The following is a 19,972-nucleotide window of genomic DNA, read 5'->3' as shown; positions in this document are numbered from 1 at the left end:
ATTGTGACAGTCTACAGAGCGGAGGGTTGTTAGTTTGATCCCGTGTTTGACGTCTCTCCGGTATCCAGTGTTTTTCATTTCACCCCGGCTGGCCTTCCGTCAGAAACGCTGCTTTATTACATCTGCAGACAGAAGGAGCAGCGTCTGTCTGTCTGTGTACGTCTGCCTGTGTGTGTGTGTGTGTGCAGCCACACACTCCTCAGACCTCTGTCAAGCGCCGCCAGCCAGATAGAAAGGCCTAGATGGAGAAGTTCAACCACCTCCAAATGAGAGAGGTGGAGAGAGAAACAAAGACACGTAAGGCTGAAGATCACAACACAGAGTTCTGTGACGGAGGAGTGTTTGAGTTGGACATCATTTTACAAAAGCTGTGATTTAAGAAATGATTCCAAAACAGAACCGTGAGGAGAAGCGGTAAAGCTAAAGAAAAGAGAAAATGAGGAGACACACACAGAGGTTCTGCTTAAGCTTCAGGTAAAACAGAAAAACGGATCAATGTGCAGAGAAAGGTCTTCTTTGTAGAGAGGAGTTAGAGAAGTTTCACAGTGTCAGATGGTCTATATGGAGGGGAACGTTTGAAGAGTAAATGAGGCCTTTAAAGTGAGGCTGGGGACTGAAACACATTTTCACTGCAGATGAAAACAGAATTTTGTGTTTTAAATGATAAAAAGCTTCATTGTGACTCAGGAACAATGGTCTCTATGGAGATGCAACTGTTAAGTATCAGGTATTAGATATGGGTCACATGTCTGAACTCTATCCAAACACTTAATGCAATGATTAATAATAGAATCAGGTATGAACACAGGTCCACTGGTGAGTGTGAACGGCTGTGTGAGGGACAAAGACAAAGTAGGGCCAATGGAGGTGAGACGTGTCCACTGACAGCCTAAGAGACGGTGTTTAGGAGTGAGCGAGAGGGCAAGATGGAACAACAGTGTGTGTGTGTGTGTGTGTGTGTGTGTGTGTGTGTGTGTGTGTATGTGTGTGTGTGTGTGTGTCTGTCTGTGCCCAGAGATGGTTTCTCAGGTTGAAGTTGAGTTGAGCCTCTATATAATGAATTATTGACCCTTCCTCTGTTTCCTGTCAACGTCTTCCATCATTGCATCACGTAGGCGACCTCACTCCGAGTGTGTGTTGGTGTCGCCAGCTTGCATGTAGGAGAGAGAGAGAGGAGAGAGAGAGAGAGGAGAGAGAGAGGGGGAGAGACAGAGCAAATTATGTCTAAGATGGAAAGATTGAGTGTAAAGAAGAATTATGTGCTTGAGTAAGTGTGTGAGATGTTGTTTTGCCCAGATGAGCCTCCTCATATAGTGAGAGGAGACATGTGAGCGGATGATTATGTTGTATGAGTTTGTGTTTATGGCAAAGAGAAGGGGTCCAAGCACTTAACCCTGAGCATTCCCTGTGGACAAACAGTCCACATAAACAAGAGTATAGTTCCTCTACTAGAAACTGATTTACTGGAGCTGTTCTGACTGTAGTAAGCCAACTCCACATGCAGCGTGCTCATCCTACCACAAAGCCACGTGTCATGTACAGCAGTGTGTACAGAGAACGTCAGCATCCTGTTTAAGAGACGTTGTATCTTTGCCTTAAAATTGCCTTAATTGCAGTACAAACAAAAGGAAATTGGACTATATTGTGCATGTAAAGCCTTCTTCCTGACATGAATCTAGAGTTGCTACTGTTGCTTCCAAAGGCCACTCAGGAACATGTCCTAGACCTCCATTAGACCTTGAAAAGCACTCTCTTCAGTCTCTGAACCTCTCAGGACCATCATCAGCGTTGCCTTGTTTTGTGTCCGTTTCATTAATATGAATCAACGCTCTCTGCCCTCCCTGCTCAGCCGAGATGGCACGACTCAGCGTCATCTGTTAAACATATCAGAGCCTCTGCACAATGCGCTGCCATTAGGGATAATTACTATAATTGCAGCTATTGACAGGATTAAAGGCATCATCTGCAACATCTAAAGGGGCTCTTGTCTCGCCCGTCGCTGCTCTGTTGTCTCTGGTGTTTTCTGTTTCCCCCCCTCTTCTTGTCCCCTGCTTTCAGGACGGGAACCAGATGAATTACAGGCAGGACAAAGGGAGGTGGGAATAAGGGACAGAGGGGGAGGTGAAGGGGTGGAGGAGGAGAAGCGTGAGGACAAAAAGAACTGCAGAGGAGACAGAATATATGCAGTGAGCGGGTGAATGTTTGCTCTCCGTCACATAGCTGATCATGAATCAGTCCAGTGTGCAAATAAGGTCAGGCTTTGTTTTTTTATGTATTGCCATAATTGCAGCTATTGGCAGGATTAAAGGAAACATCTGGATGAGATCTGAAGAGACCAACACCTCCTCATCTCCTCCTGTCCTCTATTCATACAGGGATGGATAGAGGACAACTTGGGGAAAGGAGAGGTAGTAGAGAGGATGTGAGAGAGGACAGGAGGAAAAATAATTACTGATCATTTAAACTATAAAATACAAATGAATAAAACTTTCAATCTCTACTTTTTTCATTTCTCTTGTATTTAATTGAAAGCAAATTAATATTTTCAGAATGTCTGGCTCAAGGCTTCCACTAGTTACTCTAAATTCATTTAGTTGAACAGCACACACGTTCCCCTCAGGGGAGGGCCGGGGCTGCTAATAGGAATACTGCCTCTTCTGTAATAAACAGGATAGAAAAGGGAAGAACAGAGAACACTTTCACTTTACATTCTCCCTGTGGAACCAGAGAATATCAGCCTGAGGGACAAATTAAAACTAATGCTAATTTATGTTGTTTATGTTACTGAAGTAGACACACACACATGCACAAACACACACACATATCACAACCCTGTCAGTCCCTTCCCTGCCTGCTTCATCACACTGTCCGTATACAAGCGACCCCCTCGGTGAGTTAGCGAGCGTCCCTGCTGTTCCCACTGCGTTACTCCCAAACCCCTGCTAGCTGTACAGATGCTGGTGCTAACATTGATTAGACTGAAGCGCTGAAGCAGATCACGAGGCCCCAGATTCACTGATGTGGTTAAACCAACCACTTAGCCAAAGGATTCCATGTTGCATTACATGTAAGTGGTGTTGGCGGGTATTTCTAAAGGAAGAAGTCAGTGCTGGTGTTGGTTTGTTCTTTTGTTCCTCCCTCAGATTTCATTCTAATTGGTGACAGTTAAGGAGTTTGTACACCTAAACCTGTATTTCTGAGGGTTCTATACCCGTCCAGTGCCACTGTTAGACTTTCCCCTCACAGTAGATCCACGCTGACCTCCGGTCCACTGAGGACGAGCAGAGAATCTCAAGTAAACACTACAGGACAATACTGGAAAATAGCAAAACAATCATGTGGCCTTTAAGAAAGAGAGACAGGCGCCTTCTCCTGCTGCAAACAGGGGCTGATAAGATCCAATGTCTCCTCCAGAGTTTGACCTGCACAATATCCAGCAACAGGATTGAAGGGAAACAATAAAGCCTCTGACCAACTGAGCTGTTCAATCCCACTGCCTTCAAAGTGAAAGGCTCCTTGTATGTAGTTATTCTGGCCCCGGCCTGTATATGAATATCTTCACTCCGATTCTTCTCTCTTCACGTCGGCCCTTTAATCAATCACAGAAATCAATGCTAGCAACCAGCTTGACATTTATTCCAGTGAGTTACTCTGTTCCAAGCTGTTGATTTCTGAAGAAACACCAGACATATAGTTGTTACCATCTCTTCTCTTCTCGCTGGTTTCTATACAAAGGCATGATTGATTCTCATTAGGAGAGCCCGAGCCGCCTGAGGTGAATTCACTATCGATTGTGTTGACTGTTTACTGGCTGATACCAGCAGCTTGGCTCCACTATTTAAAAGGGAAAGCTAAGGAGTGGTCCAGAACCCAAATGGCAAAGTGATGATTTAAATGCAGCCTGATGGTGGTCAGCAGCTTTCAGGGCAAGTTAGAAGTCTAAATACGAACATTTCCGCATCTAATTACAGTGAAAGTGTTATGGATGTTCTACCACATCTGAATAAATGTGACCTTGTTAAAGATACGGCTGCATTTTAAGAAGTATAGTTTGCTGACAGCTTGGTGTGTATTTGACCTGAGGGGTTTTTGTAGTAGAGACTGAAAGCTCAACATGATCTCCTTTACAGTAAGTTCACTGTGAGTGCAGGAGACACACACACACACAGGGCTCAGATTAGAGTCGGCAACAACGTGGAGAGGCTCCCTGTAGAGAGCTGTGGGGTGTGTTTGCCTCTGTGTGTGTGTGTGTGTGCGTTTCCCAGAGAATGATTCATCTGGTGTTACACTTGCATACATACTCAGAGTTCTGGAATCTGAGGCCGAGTCACAACGTTGATACTAAACACCTCCTCTTCTGTCCATCTCTCTCTCTCTCTCTCTCTCTCTCTCACTCTCTCTCTCTCTCTACCTCCCTCTCCCTCTCGTGCTGTATTGTTTTCCTTTCTGTCGATAAAAGTCTATATTTAGTGGCTTTTAGGTCCTTGAGCTGCTGGCCCCATTTACTCCCTCACACTGCTTGTCTGGAGTGGCCCAGTATTACTTACACCGCTGTTTGTCTCTATGTACTATTGTCTCTTTTCTTTCCATTTGTATGTGTGTGCAAGCAAAAGCCTTGAATGTTCGGTTGGAAAAGGTTAAATGGGTTAAATGGTGCTACATAATGTTACATTCATATCCATTACATGAAATACTTAATAAAAAAATAAGAAAATAGAAACAAGGCCTGAAAGAATCCGCATAAATCATCTTAATGGATCGAAAATGAAACACAGCCAGTAATCGAAGAGGATAAGACGCTCACTCTCTCACTCTCTCCCTCACTCACTCTCTCTCTCTCTCTCTCTCTCTCTCTCTCTCTCTCTCTCTCTCTCTCACTCACTCACTCATTCACACTCTCTCTCACTCACTCACTCACTTACTCACTTACTCACTCACTCTCTCACTCTCTCACTCTCTCACTCTCTCACTCTCTCACTCTCGCACTCTCTCACTCTCCCACTCTCACTCTCACTCTCACTCTCACTCTCCCACTCTTACTCACTCACTCACTCACACACACAGAGGATTATCCAACATGCTCTAAGTTATCAATCATTGACTTCTTACCTTGCTGCCAATAGGGGCTCGTCCTCCATCTTTCTGTCCAATCACACGTCCCCAGAGATCTAGAGCCAAAATCCTCCAAACGCTTTTGGTTTGTAATATTTTCCATTTCTCTCTCTTTTATTTTCTTGGTGGTCAAGGTCTGATGGAGGTTTTTGTTTGTTTATTTATTTATTCATCCATTCTTAGTGTCATTGTTTCTCTCCTTCATTACCTGAGGCTTAAAGCCGGACTGAGGTATGAAAGGCTGTGTCATTATATGACTTGAAGTGTGTTTGATATAAAGGTGCTAAAAGAAAGTTCCTGGCATTATTGCCCTTAGTAACTGTTGATCGTCAATGCTGAGGCCTTCAAAACCAAACAGCTGTTGACAGGAAGTGGATTTAAATCTCAGCGTGTCAGAGCCATATGGCGCCCCTGTCGCTCCTATAGGCTGACTGATCTCTGTGGTGAATCCTGTCACTCGTCTTCACTCAGTTGGCAGGAAGTTGCTGTGTGGCTGTCAAACAAGTGTCACTTCAATCCTGATCCAGGCTGTTTACCTTCAGGCTGCCAGCTCCGATTCTCAAGGGTGAACATCAAGTTCAAACATGCGTCACTCTATTTCATGGAACTCAAACTCTCTACTTGTACTTTTTTGAAGTTTGTTGATCTGAACTTAAGTCACAGAAGATTAATGATATTAGAGGAAGAACACATGAGGTGATTACAGTCTTTATCTCAGACGACAGAGAGACACACACAGGGTAGTTCTCGCAATTTGTTGCTCCTTCGTCCTGTGCTCGTGTATTTCCTCCATCTTACTCGTGTTCTCACTGTCCCACTTCCTCTTGATTCGGCAGTGCTCATCACAATGAGCTCAATAGACTCAAGGAAATATTATCAGACAACATTACACCCCCACGCCATCTCTCTCTGTCTATTTTCGCTCACTCACATTTGGCAACAATAGCGTCAGCAGAGCTAGGAAATATTATTGGACCATTGTCTGTGTGTGTGTGTGTGTGTGTGTGTGTGTCTCTCTCTCTGTTTCTCTCTCAGTATCTCATCTGGATAGGGACAATCGAAACAATGGTGGGAAAATAGATCTCATTCCTTTTCTTTGTGTATACGTATGCATCAGCATTCGTGTACCCACATTTGCATTCGTGCGCTCCAGAGTGCTTATGCTAGCATTTTTGTGGAGGATTTTTATTTGTATCTGCTTTTGTGTGTATGTGTGTTGACATTAGCACTGAGAGGCGTATTCCTCTGTGTGTGTGTGAATGTCTGTGTGTTTGCTTTCCTATTCGCAGTGACCCAGAGCGGCTGACATTTTAAAGAGGTGATGCAGAAGAAAAGTCTAGAAGCGTCTATAAAGAGCAATACTGTAACTTAAACAATGGAGGCCTAATAGGTTACAGCGCGGCAAGGGTTGTGGAGGTTCAGCTCGGTTTGTCTGTGTTTCAACTCTAAGAGAGTGTTGATAAATTGTGTATACGGCAGAACTCTTGCCGAGTTAGAGGACAGGACAGTGAGTGTCAGAGTGTAGAGACAAAGAGATCTGTACTGTGTGTGTTCTGCATATTGGAGCTACAGACAGGTAAAGTGAGGCAGGATACATTGTGTCAGCAGAGGCACTTTTATTTTGTGTTTTCGGGATCTCAGAAAATCCATTTTTTTGACTCCTGACTGAGACTTTTTGTATTTTTGAGCACAGAGACAGAGAGATGGTTTCACTATACGTCTCTATGATATGTGAAATGTTGCTGGTACGTCACACAGACAGAGACATACAATGCTTTTACTCCCCTGGAATCCCTGACAGCTGTTTCCATTTCAGAGAGAAGGAGACGGAGAGAAAGAGACCTGCATGTGTTTGGGACTAAAATTCGTCCTAGGGTCTCAGTCTGTCTCAGTCTGGCAACAAGTTATTTCTACATTTATTCCTAGAGACATACAGACATAATGTATTCCATCCATATCCATTCACTTTCCACTGCTCATCTGGGTCATGGAGGCTAAGCAAAGCAGCCCAGAAGTCTCTCTCTGTAGCAATGTCCTCCAATACCTGGACATGTCTTGGCCAGATAGGATATGTAATCCCGCCAGAATATTTCAGGTCTGCCCTGCAGTCTCCACCCAGATGGAGGCTGGAAAACGGCTACGATTACAAGCTCCCTCCTGATGTCCACGCTCTTAGCCCTGAGGCTGAATCCTGGCACCTTATGCAGGAGAGAATTGAGAATGTTTCCTTCAGGCTCTGTTCTTCATCAGACAGTTTGACTCAACGTCCACATCACTGTAGGTGCTGCTTCAATCCGCCAGACAATCTCACACCATATCTCACCCTCACACCTGAATGAGATCTTGAGATACTCAAACTCTTTCACTTTGGGTAGAACTCACTCCCGACCTGGATGGAAGGATTCACCGTTTTCCAGCAGAACATTGTTGCCTGGAGGTGGAGGCTGATCTTTCATCCTAGCTGCTCCACATTTCACTAAAAAACCAAAACTAAACTACCACTCGCCAGTATACAAACCAAACAGAGGTCACAGTGTAAGGATTAGCATCGTGTTCATGGAAGAAACAATACTCATTCCTTACATATTATCATATAAGAGGTTTCTCTAGAGGTCTTTCTATGCCATTTCTCCGTCCAATGATGTTTGCTTATAAGGCATTTGAGCAAAGAAAGTGAGGGTTTTATGAGAGTAAACACAAAATAAAGGGCAGGAAAATGTGCCGCCTCTAAAAATCGAGTCAGAGTTCATCATCGATGTGCCAAACTGCAGTGTAGATGAAGTGAATGTGATGTTCAGTGGTCCTGACCCAATGGTGCTGGTCTGTATAAATAGATGATAATGTAACAGTTACATAGTTGTGAGATTAGACATGTCAGATAACTTAATGCCCCAAAACGTAAAAGAACACAAACAAATGTAAATCTCCCTGAAAGGAATGATAGTGAAGATAACACAGTGAGATTCTGCTTGAGTCAACAGGACAGCAAACAGCAGGCAGATAGTGAAGAACGACGCCGTTACACATTCTCTAATAAAACAAATGCCAGGAATAAAAAATGGAGAATGACTAAACTGAATAGAAATAGCATTTGTACAGCAGCGATGGAGACTCGTAAACATTGTTTATTTCCATAAAACTTGGCATGAGCTCAAAATGCTGCGGTTGAGTAGAAGATGCTGTGCTGTGTCTGTGGCGTGGCTGATGAAGAGGGATGCTGGGTAGAAGCTACGGCTCCTAATAGTCACCGGCATCAATCTCCTTCATGGACAAATGCACATGCTGGTTTCTGCACGAGACGCCAGCACGCCACTACACAACAAGCATGAGCACACACACACATACACACACACAAACAAACACACAAACACTAACACAAAGGAATGCAAATCCACCCAAACACACATGTGGTGGCTTCACTGCAGCCTGAATGTGTAAAGCTGCATCCTCCTCAGATCTCCCTCTTCCTCTCTTATCTTCACTTTTATATTCTCTCTCTCTCTCTCTCTCTTCTGGCTTCCTTTGTCTGCCTCCCTCTGTTCACCTCTCTCCCTCTTATCATTTACTCTATCACCGACACACATACTCACACACACACACTTTCCCGCCGCTGAGTTATTCCCTTAGACGTACACTCTATTACCCAAGATGCACTGCCCCACTGCACGCCTGCCTTTTCATTGGCCAATAAAACAACCTGAGCTTTACGGCTCTACCAATTCCAAGTACATCAACTATAGAGGAAAAGCGAGAGAGACGGGCACGGGGAGAGCAGGGCAACATTGAGAGAGAGAGGATGGAAAAGAGGGAACACACCTTAACTTTATGAGCCAAACTTCCCCTCGTTAGAGAGAGAGAGGGGGGGGGGAGGAGTAATAGCTGAAGTTTAGAGGAGAAGCTGGAGATGGAGTGAAAATGGAGGAAAGACGGGAGAAAGAGTCGACGCTGAGGTGGAGAGGATAGAGCTAATATTTACATCAGTGGCAAGAGAGACCTCCACTCAAAATGGAAAGAGCAAAAGGAGGGAGGCAGAGAGAGAGAGACAGAGAGGGAGAGAGGGAGATAGAGAGAGAGGAAGGCGTAGAGAGAGAGGAAGAGAGGGAGGCAGAGAAAGAGAGAGGGAGGCAGAGAGAGAGAGAGAGAGAGAGAGAGAGAGAGGGAGGCAGAAAGAAAGAAAGAAAGAAAGAGGGAGGCAGAGAGAGAGAGAGAGAGGGAGGCAGAGAGAGGGAAAGCGAGAGAGAGACAAAAGCAGAGAGAGAGAGGAAGGCAGAGAGAGAGGGAGAGAGAGAGCGGGAGGTAGAGAGAGCGAGAGGGATGAAGAGAGAGAGAGAGAGAGAGAGAGAGAGAGAGAGAATGTGTGGACAGCTCATAAACATTTAGAGCTCTTCACCACTTTTAAAATAACAGCCATCAATGTGCAAAGCAAAACTGCAGTGTAGATGAAATAGATAATATTTTATTGTTGCGGCCCCTCAGTCCCAGTCTGTATAAATAGCTATTGATTTAACATGTTTTATTCAGGCAGCCAGGCCGACTCGGGGGCCTGGGAGACGCCACATGCTGCTCCTCTGACGGCCTCACGGGCCGTTTGGACACACAGCTTCTATTTGGTGAGAGATTTCTCCCAAATTCCCCAATCTGAGAGGCCTTTACTGAGATTTACCTGTCAGGAAAGTGGAGAACTAAACTCTCCATTGTTCCTGCACTCTGTCTGAAATTCACTGATTGGAGAGATTAAATGATTGAAATGAAAAATTTAAACAATGAAACAAAAAACAAAGCACTCAAACTTTTCCCTCCTCTAAGTTTGTTTCAGTCTCTCAAATGAATGTAATGGTATATAAACCAAATGACACCACTCAGATTCAGGCAGCAGATCTGTGCAGCGATGTGTTAGACGTCTAAAAGCAAAGCAAAGCTACTTTCTTAATGTGTGAGTAGGAAGAGTAACACGACATGAGGGACCCAGAGGAGGCTTCCATGCTTAGTTACACAAACTGGAATCCAATTTGCTTCAGTCGGAGAACAAGATAAGCGTCCCCACAGTGGCACCACACAGGGCCCGACCCACTCTCAGCCTTACAAGCTGGGGCCAAGAGCCATCACACTGTCCACCGTCCCTCAGGCATCCCTGATGGAGCCTGACGCTGCGTTCAGGCTGCCTGGGAGCTTTGGGACTCGCTTCTCATAACTCAGGTCAATCCTCAAGAGCAGATATATGGAAGTATGAAGAAAATACCGAAGCCTAATGACATTAAATCATCACCTCAAGAAATAACCAGAATTGTTTGTATTTTGTGAAACGTTTTCATCTGAAAGTATACTAGCATCTCTGCCTGCTTCTCTTTCCTCACCATCATTTTCTGTATGTTAGCATTTTCCCTTGTGAAAATTGCTTTCTCAGTGGCAGTGGAGCAAAGCCAATGCTCTCTCACCAAAACGGCATAAGGGCTCACACACACACACACACACACACACACACACACACACACACACACTTAGCAAAACAGCCACCACAATTTCAGCTTCTGAGTTAGCCGTTTAGCACAAACATCCAGCTTGGTAAGCACTCTCACTCTGAGCTGTCTGAGGTCTGAGCTCCTCTTACTCTATGTGAGCAGGAACAGGCTCCGAGCTTCCATTTGAATCTCTGTCTTGTTATCTTAATCGTGCTGATTCAGAACAATATTGTGAACCTGTCAGATACTTTGAGATAATAGTTTTGTGCATTGCGTTAAATCTATAATCGCTTAGCGTGTTTGTGATTCAGTACTCAGTCATTTCTCACTTTGCATTTGTTTGCTTGGCTAAACCCCTCGATCCTGTTCCATGTCTATTCTGTCTCTCTCCTTCCTCTCCCTTTCCTCTTTCTCTCTCCTAACTTATCTTCTTTTCTTAGTTTTAGTTTCATCTTGTGGCGTTTGATATAAATACCTATGATTATAAAACACAAAGCCAAAGGAGGAGACTTGACTCCTGATCTAGGCTTGTTTTTAACACCTGTATATCTTACTTCTAAATGCTTCTCGGCCCAATCTTGGTGAAGCTTCGTGGTCAAAAAGAGGGAAACAACGTCCCGGGTTACATTTGAGTGAACAGCATTGCATCATCTCGCTCGCTTGTTTTTGCTATTAAAATGGAACCTTGACGACATGGAGTTAACGAACAGAAAGCTTGTTAGTGTTGATGGGTTTGGTTCTGTCCATCTTACCTGCTGGTCCACTGGAGTTCTGTCCCTGTCCACCTTTGCCTATCACGTCCTCTCATTTGGACATGGAAAGACGGACTCTGATGCAGAGACGGATTGCTACAAAATCTATTTCTATATCCAATCAATAATCTTTGTACAGTCAGAACAAGCCGCTGTTCTCTGGTGTTTGTGTGTGTCCTTGTGTGTAATAATTGACACTTGTGGGGTCTGGAATCTTGCCAGTAGCAACATTACCACAAACATTGACAAGTTCTCTTAACAGGGGAATGTTTGAAGAGCTTCAACCACTTTAGTGACCATGAATCAATTTGTTCAATTCGCTCCAATCTAAAAATGGAATTCACAGGAAGAAAGACAAACCTGTAGTGAATCTCCGGAATTGATTTTTAGGAATAACTGTAGGTTTCATAACAGATGGTTGATGGGTTTGGAAGCGGCAGGGGAAGTGGTTGGGGGTCCATCTGTCACCCAGAGATTCACAAAGCTTTCAGCTTCAAGAGGGCAACTTGGACAAATTGATAAAAAAATACGACTGATAAATTGTCGCAAGTCAGATATCAATAAATACGCTTGAAACAAATGTGTGTGTGTGTGTGTGTGTGTCTCCCTCCAGATCACGTACAAAGCTCTGAGCTCATTGGACCCCAGCGCTGATCTGACCACCCAACGGGGACGGGTGTTCAAACTGAGGAATGAGACCCACCACCTGTTCGTCAGCCTCTATCCAGGGACAACCTACTTCTTCACCCTCAAAGCTTCAACCAACAAGGGCTTTGGTCCGCCCGTCACCACCCGCATCTCCACCAAGATAGCAGGTAGAGTCTCCGTCCGTCTGCCTGTCTGTCTGTCTGTCTGTCTGTGACATTCATCAGGAAGGACGTAAGATCACTTATCCCAGATTAATGTTCTGGTGTGAGACAGGAGACATAAACACTGATGAAATGTACCTTCTCTATTATTTACAAATGTATTTAGTGGTTAGTTGTCCAGGCTTATAATTGCAATAATAGTAGCTATAAAGACAAAACAGGTTCTCAGTTTGGGTGACAATTTCCATATTTACATGACTTTCTCTTTCATCTTAAAACCTCCATATTCATCGAAAATGTCAATATGACAGAAAAAAGGAAACATTATAGAAACAACCACTTGGCAGGAAATGCCAAATGTCTTTATATGATTCCATTTCTTTATTCTCAAACACAAAGACATGAGTGTTACTTGGTATTTAATTCAGACAGAATTCATCATTTGACTTTTTATTTATCTGGCCGTCTGTTCTCTATCTTTTTTCCATTTGTCCATATTTATTTCCCACTCGTTCCTTTTCTAATCCGCTCCAAAAGGGGGTCTGTGATTATTCTTCTACCTTTCCTGAATGTTATTTCTATTTGAAGCTGAGCCAGTGCTGTGACCTTTAGCAGCCAGGACGCTCACTATAGCTGCCAGCCACATAAACCTGCATCGCTGCTCTACATTCTCTAATCTGAAGCTCAGGTTCATACTTCACGCCTTGGTTAAGAGAAGTTATGTGGAAAGTTTTTCCGGTGTATCATCAAAAGTTTCCCGGCATAATGTGGTGATGAATTGAGTCGGTGTGTTGATGTGGCTGTTTCATAATATTAATACCATTTCAAGATACATTCATACATAAATGCACAGAGGAGAGACTCAGGGTAGCAAGCTGCATCCACTGATACATGCAGGATCAATGCCACCGCTGCTGACGCCTTTATGAGTCCACAGAGGGTCTGAGTTGGAAGTTTGATGCTGGATTTCATGCAGTAGTAGTAACCGGTGTTACTGATGCATGTTGTCTGAAAATCTGATCCATGTAGCAGGTTTAGTCATGATTATAACACATTTTGACCCAGACAGGACTTATTTAACAGTGCCAGTCTGTCTCCAGGCCTGGCTTGTCTGGGTCTGGGTCATGGAGGCAGCGTGTTAAATGGAGCCCAGATGTCCTTCTCACTGGCCACCTAATCCCTGGTGTATCCTTCGTTCTCCCCCCGTCTCTCCCCAGGCAGATATGCTGCAGGAGGGCATTGGGGAAGAATCCGATTAGATGCCCAAAGCTCCTCAGCTGGGCCGAGCAACGGTTTGAATCCCAGCTCCCTCCTAGAGCTCCTGCTCAGAGGTTAAAGCAGGAACATTGATCTCCTGGTAAATTGAGGCCTTTTATGGCTCAGGTCTCACGTCACCATGACAGATTGATACCACATCACATCACAACTCCACAGAGCAATTTAACTAATGAACAAGACTCAGACGGACTCCAACTCCTTCACTTGGGCAGCAACAAGCCTCTGTTCTCTCAGCACTGTGGTCTCATATGTGTGTGTGTATGCAATCTACTACTACTGCTATATCATCTCTGAGAAATCAAACAGTTGAGCATTACACATCGACTTTATCAAGCGAAGTAATCACAGTATTGCATTACTTAGTGCCTAATTTCTCCTAACTCCTAAGTTATGATGATCCATGTTTCTGTCTGACAGTAATGTAGTACAGTAATGTAGTACGGAGGTATTTAAATATCTCTGTTGCGCTGTAGAGGGATAATGATGACACTCCTGGCATCAGCAGGCTGCGTTTTGTCTTTTTTTTGGATTCTGCATTGATTTATAAGGAAATCAGGCATTGGGAAGCAATAGTGCACATCCTTGCATAAGAGCGCTTTGTCTTCAATCTTTGATTTAACCAGAATCTCATTTTAGTCTTTATCTACTTTTAATAGATAAATGTATTAAGAGTCAGCAATCTACACCCACGGGAAATCAGAAGAGAGGTTATTGCTTCTATGTTCTCTAATCTCTTTACATAATTGATGACTGTAACCTGACTTCATCCACAAGTGGCATGAAGCAGAGAGAACAGCATCAATCTTGTTTTGTAGGTTTTATGTACCCAGAGAGGCTCTACATAGGTGCCAAGCTCTCTGCAGCAGGCTGATACACATTCAGTGCAACAACAAGCAGGCGGAGGAAGCATTAGGGTTTATTGGCAATGTGATTATAACTTTACACTCTCAGACTTAAAGTGTCACTAACAAGACATAGTGCACCTGCCTTTTCTACCTCTGCCTCCTTTATTAGTAATTCACATTTATTCAATCTTATTATGTGACAATACCTGGGATTTATACATTTTTAACATAAAGAATCCCATTTTGTTGTGTTGAGCTTCTATGTGAATGTTGTGTAAATCAAGCCTTTCCTCATAAAGTTAGAGCCATTCTTGCAGCCATGGTGTTGTCTTGAACGCGGCTTAGTGTGAAATAAATCTGTAAACATGAAGCCCCTCCAAAGTAAGGAGTTAGAGAGACTCTGCTGCCAACAGCAACCAGGGAAAGAGGCTAAAAATGGACGGTTACATCCAGGGGAGAGCTGCCATCCCGGGGATGTTCAGAGTGAAGTGCTGCCCCCTTTTGGCAGCGCTTCTTTAGGCAGTTAGTGGACGTTTCTAATGTTTTGGGCCGTGCTGCAAGCCAGCTACACCGCCTTGCTTCATTTCACTGCTGCTGTAATGAATCAACATTCCCTTAGATGCTATTTGCCATCAGTATTCTTAACGAATGTCTCCGTGAATGTTTTCGAATTTCCCAAGATGATGTCTGAGAACTAAACCCACATTCAGACAGTCTGTGTCTGCTTTTACCCAAATACTGCTGCTGTTGGGCACTGATTGATGTGTAAACGTCGGCGGTTGGCATGTGTTTGTGTGTCGAGCGTTGCCTGATCTGTCTCCACCTACAGTGATGTAGCGTGACCTTTCCACTGTTCCTCCATCATCTTAAGAACATGTTAGTATGACGAGGAATACAAATGGCAACAAGCTTTCCTCAAATAACACATACGTCTTCCTCCAAATGTCACGCCATCCCCAATCTTCATTATCTCATCCAGGGACGGAAGGATGAAGAGATAAATTAAATGATGATGACAGACGGAGATGGATGGAGGGAGGGAGGCGGAGACACGAGGCCAGGCGTTGACGTGAAACACCGAAATGTCACAGCAATTAGAGGAACGTGTTGATGCTGCTGCCAAAAAGGCCTGGATGCTGCGACAGAGCCCAGTGTGGAAACATGACAAAGCCTACATTCACATCCACATGTAACTGTTTATTTATGAAGCTTCTCAGGGGGCAGCAGCTCATCCATCACTATGTTCACGTTTGTATCTGTGAAACAACAGAGTGAGACCTTTAAGGGTTAAAGCTGAGTTCTATAGGACATTGGAATAAGATCTCTTCTACATGTGTACTACCTCCTGACACTTTCATGTTAAATCCTTGTTGTTGTTGTTGTTGTTGTTGTTTCAGCCCCCATGATGCCAGAATATGAATCTGAAGCTCCACTGAACGAGACTGAGACCACCATCACCGTCCTGCTGAAACCTGCCCAGTCACGTGGGGCCCCCATCAGGTACGTCTGCATACACACACACACAAACTCACACACACATACACAACAGGACTTCCTCCTCCTCTTACATCACTTCACCTCATTCATCTGTTTTCTTCATGTATCGTCTTTTCTCCAAGCTTATCCGTCTCCTCTCCCTCTCCTCTTCTCTTCTCTTCTCTTCTCTCCTCTCCTCTCCTCTCCTCTCCCTTTCATCTCCTCTCCTCTCCTCTCCTCTCCTCTCCTCTCCTCTCCTCTCTCTCTTCTCTTCTCTTCTCTTCTCTTCTCTTCTCTTCTCTTCTCTTCTCTTCTCTTCTCTTCTCTTCTCTTCTCTTCTCTTCTCTCCTCTCCTCTCCTCTCCTCTCCTCTCCTCACATCTCAGTCATGGAGTCAATGTAAAATTCTGACGATCCTGCAAATAACTACAATCTGATGTATTTTGTATGTATTTCTATAAGAATCTGAGTGTGGACACCAGGGTGAAGTTAAACTCTTACAGTCTCCAGTTGACTGCACATAATAGCAGTTCACTAAATAAATAGATTATTAAGTCAAATTAAAAAAAAGCCATGGAGTTTCTTTATTATTTTTTTTCTGTTCCCATTTTTTTCAGCCAATGGGCTTTTTAATTAAAATCTCTCTTTGAACATGTGATCTCATCCATTTAATTGTCACGGGGGAGAACATTATTCTTTGGTTGCCTTTAGGGAAATATCACGTCGACCGGCCGCATAGAGAATATATATCACTTCAATTTGGACTCTGGGAAATGGATTTGTGAGTGTGGGTCAGTGAGTTTGGTTAATTACTGTAAATCTCACAGCAGAGCTTTACATTCATCACCCGCACCGGGAAAGAATGTAGAATACAGCCGCTCTCTAACCAACACCAAGATAAGACCCCCGACATGTTCGCCTCTTCTGTGGAGGGGATTCATATGTGACATGATGACATAGATCAAGTTACACCTTTACATTCAGGGCTGTGATGTCATCTGAAGTTCAAAGAAAAGGATGCATTTTTCATTATTGCTTGAAAATAGAGCACACATGAAATATGATGCTGAAAGATGCTCCGGAACCTTCTAGGGCCATGTAACCTCTAAAAGCTAAGAGAGAGAGAGGGAGAGGGAGAGAGAGAGAGAGTCGTTTTTTGGTCATCAGCAATTATCTTTTATGAAAGCTGCGAAACGGGAGCGGGGGATAATTGGCCTCGGCCCCTTCACAGAAACATACATTTCCCTAATTGCGTGTAATTGTAAAGTGAGTTGTGTGCGTGCAGGATGGAGGTAATTGCAGAGGGCCGCTGCGTTTGTCCTGACCGCTGAAGGAGTTCTCACCCATTCATGAAGCCTCTCAGAGTAGAATGATAAACACACACACACACACACACACACACACACACACACACACACACACACACATACAAGAGGGCCCACTCAGACAGGCACAAATATAGACCTTTTAGAGAACAAGACAACCACACACACACACACACACACACACACACACACACACACACCTGTTAGCGTTTGCACAAGCACACACGAAAACACCTGCTGGAGCACGTCCAGACTCGTGAGCATCTGCTGGACTTGACACGCACACTCACCCACACTCACACACACTCTCACACACACACACGTTTGCCAGATGCTGTACGTGTTTGTGTTTCGTACATGTCAGTACTTTTGAAAGCCCTCCATCCTTCACGCTTGTTGACTTTAGTGATGAATTGTTTTTAATGATGGTCCTTGAATGGAGATGCAGTTGTAGGTTTACAGGTAAATGTGAAGTGAAATGACTGAATTACAGTTTTTTAAAATAGAGGCTAATTGTTTGAATGCACAAGAAGGATCGGACTATTTTGTTTACATGTTTATAAACACTTAAAGCTTTGGTTATTCTCCAATTCAGACTCTGGGCTCATTTCCTCACCTGAATCCTATACATTCTGTCCATGTGTGTGTGTTTGTTGCAGCATTATGTGCATAACAAGTAAATGTAGTGAGTCACAAAGTCAGACTGCAACAAACTCTGGTGTCTGTCCTCCACTAATTGTATCTCTGCAAGAATTGACCAATCATTCATCATCTACTGCACCATTAAAAGTAACTTCCTGTCTTGTTGCAGCTTCTACCAGCTGATTGTGAAAGAGGAGCGCAAGGCCAAGACTCGCCGCGCCGCCTCAGAGGCCCCCGAGTGTTTCTCCGCCCCCTTCAGCTTCCGTAACGCCTCCGTCTTGGACTCGCCCTACTACATTGCCGCTGAGCTCCCCCCCTCCAGCCTCACAGTGGTACAGCCCTTCACGGTGGGAGACAACAAGAGCTACGGCGGCTTCTGGAATCCTCCGCTGTCGCCCGCCAAGAGCTACAGCATCTACTACCAGGCCATGAGCCGAGCCAATGGGGTGAGTTTGCTCCGGCTGCCGACACTGACTGATGGTACTGATGTGTCCAACTCAAACCTACGACTGTCAATCATGCATCAGAATATGAAAACAAATCCGGCTCTTACAAATTAAAAGTAGTGTCTAATAATAACAATAGTCGTAGAGTTGAATTATCTATTAGATTCAGACCAACCTACACAGCATATTGGAGGTTGAGGTCCTTGACTAGCGGTGGCGTTGAATCTGTTATCTGACTGATCGGCAGCGTTCCTGAACGTTCCGGTCCATCCAGAGCAGTGAAGCAGCAGCACTTTTGATTGAATTCCCCTTTAACAAAGCAGGGACGTGAATATTACATGGCTTCTTCTAACACAAACTCCCTCTGAACCCTCCGTGAGAAGCATCGCTCCCAGAATTCATCTGTGCTCGCGTCCCCATTTTGTCTGGCAATTATACCTTTTGCAAATCCGACAGCTCACCTTCCCCCTCTTCCTCTCATAACTCATTCACAACTTGAACTTGGTTTTGTTGAATTTCCATAATACTCCGCGCTCCTGCGAGGGTTGTTTTAATTTTCCACTACCGTAACCACGGTAACTCAGTTTGGCACGCGGGGAAGCCAAGCTGGCTGGCACTGTGATGTAATATCCTCCAGAAGGCAGATTTCCCACAATGCACTCACACAAAAATGTGTAAGTGGGTGCGTGTATGTTCCCGCATGATTGAATGAGTTTGTGTGAGTGAAGAGGTGTGTGTGTGTGTGTGTGTGTGTGTGTGTGTGTGTGTGTGTGTGTGTGTGTGTGTGTGTGTGTGTGTGCGCGTGTGTGTGTGTGAGTGAAGAGGTGTGTGTGTGTGTGTGTGTGTGTGTGTGTGTGTGTGTGTACGTGCATACTTTCTATACGAGTTTGTCATATCAGAATTCCTGATTTGTTTGATCTCACACAATCCAATCAGGTTGCGGCCTGTTTGCGCGGCGCTGCAGTGTTTGTGCAGCCGTTGTAACTCAGATGATTTGATAAGGAAGTGAGGGATAAAAAGTGGGCACACGTTCATAAAAACCCACACATTTCTGCCAGTAAATATAAAACCTGCAATGTTTTTCACACACTGCTCCATCCATCCATTCCCAAGGGGAGCTGGGACGCTTAATAGATTCATCTTACCTTTAATATAAAGGAAGTCAGAGAGTTTCAGAGATTAGAAACAATGCTGCTTTGTTTTCTTACATTTAAACAATGCAGATTTCTGTGATCTACTTTCCAATTAATCTGCTTCAATATGCAACAAATTATTTAACAAATAAAGCCACCAATGTTCTCCTTTGCTGCAGCATTACTGTGCACACTGAATGTAATGCTTGAGGTCATCATGTTATATAATCAGGAAGTAGTCAGCAGGTGTGTTTCTTTACTGTCAGCCTGAAGGTTAGGAACATTTTAATTAAATGTACAAAAATAATCATTAAAACAAACTTAAAAATACACATTAATATATGATATTACTGTCACAATGTTTTAGTTTGATGTTTATGTAATTAACTTTGATTTCAATTATTAATGTCATTACTATCAGAGTCTCTTTCTCCAAACACATCCAATACACATGTGATTATAAATCATCACAAGCTCTAAATGTGCAGTATTTAGTGTTATGTATATGTTGTGTTATCTTTGTCGTCAGTGTCAGATGCGTGGGTCAAACCTGTGTGTCGTGGTCTTTATCGATCCTGCGTTGAGTTTGTACGCTTCTGAAACTGAATCCTCTGCTCTCCGTGTTCGGACACACGACCGCAGTGTGTTTTGGTTCTTATGTAAAATGATCCCAAACAATTGAAGCTTCCGATACAA

The 19,972-nt window shown here is 43.9% G+C and overlaps 1 protein-coding gene across 1 annotated transcript in view; it reads left to right on the top strand.

The window, feature by feature from the left end:
* The window catches only part of LOC143007623 (receptor-type tyrosine-protein phosphatase T-like), a gene marked incomplete at its 5' end in the record, with an annotated part of 122,778 nt that overhangs the window by 21,973 nt on the left and 80,833 nt on the right, over positions 1 to 19,972 (top strand). The window contains 3 exons of the mRNA XM_076159032.1: positions 11,937 to 12,138; positions 15,653 to 15,755; positions 17,867 to 18,143. Coding sequence (XP_076015147.1) covers positions 11,937 to 12,138; positions 15,653 to 15,755; positions 17,867 to 18,143 — 582 coding nt within the window. The remainder of the gene's footprint in view (positions 1 to 11,936; positions 12,139 to 15,652; positions 15,756 to 17,866; positions 18,144 to 19,972) is intronic.

Source organism: Genypterus blacodes, unplaced genomic scaffold (genome assembly GCF_046128005.1).
Source record: "Genypterus blacodes isolate CSIRO-AG114 ecotype Tasmania unplaced genomic scaffold, CSIRO-AGI_Gbla_v1 ptg000092l_1, whole genome shotgun sequence".
NCBI classification, from domain to species: Eukaryota; Metazoa; Chordata; class Actinopteri; order Ophidiiformes; family Ophidiidae; genus Genypterus; species Genypterus blacodes.
The sequence above is the reverse complement of the archived record's forward strand: the minus strand, read 5'-3'. Positions and strand labels throughout refer to the sequence as shown.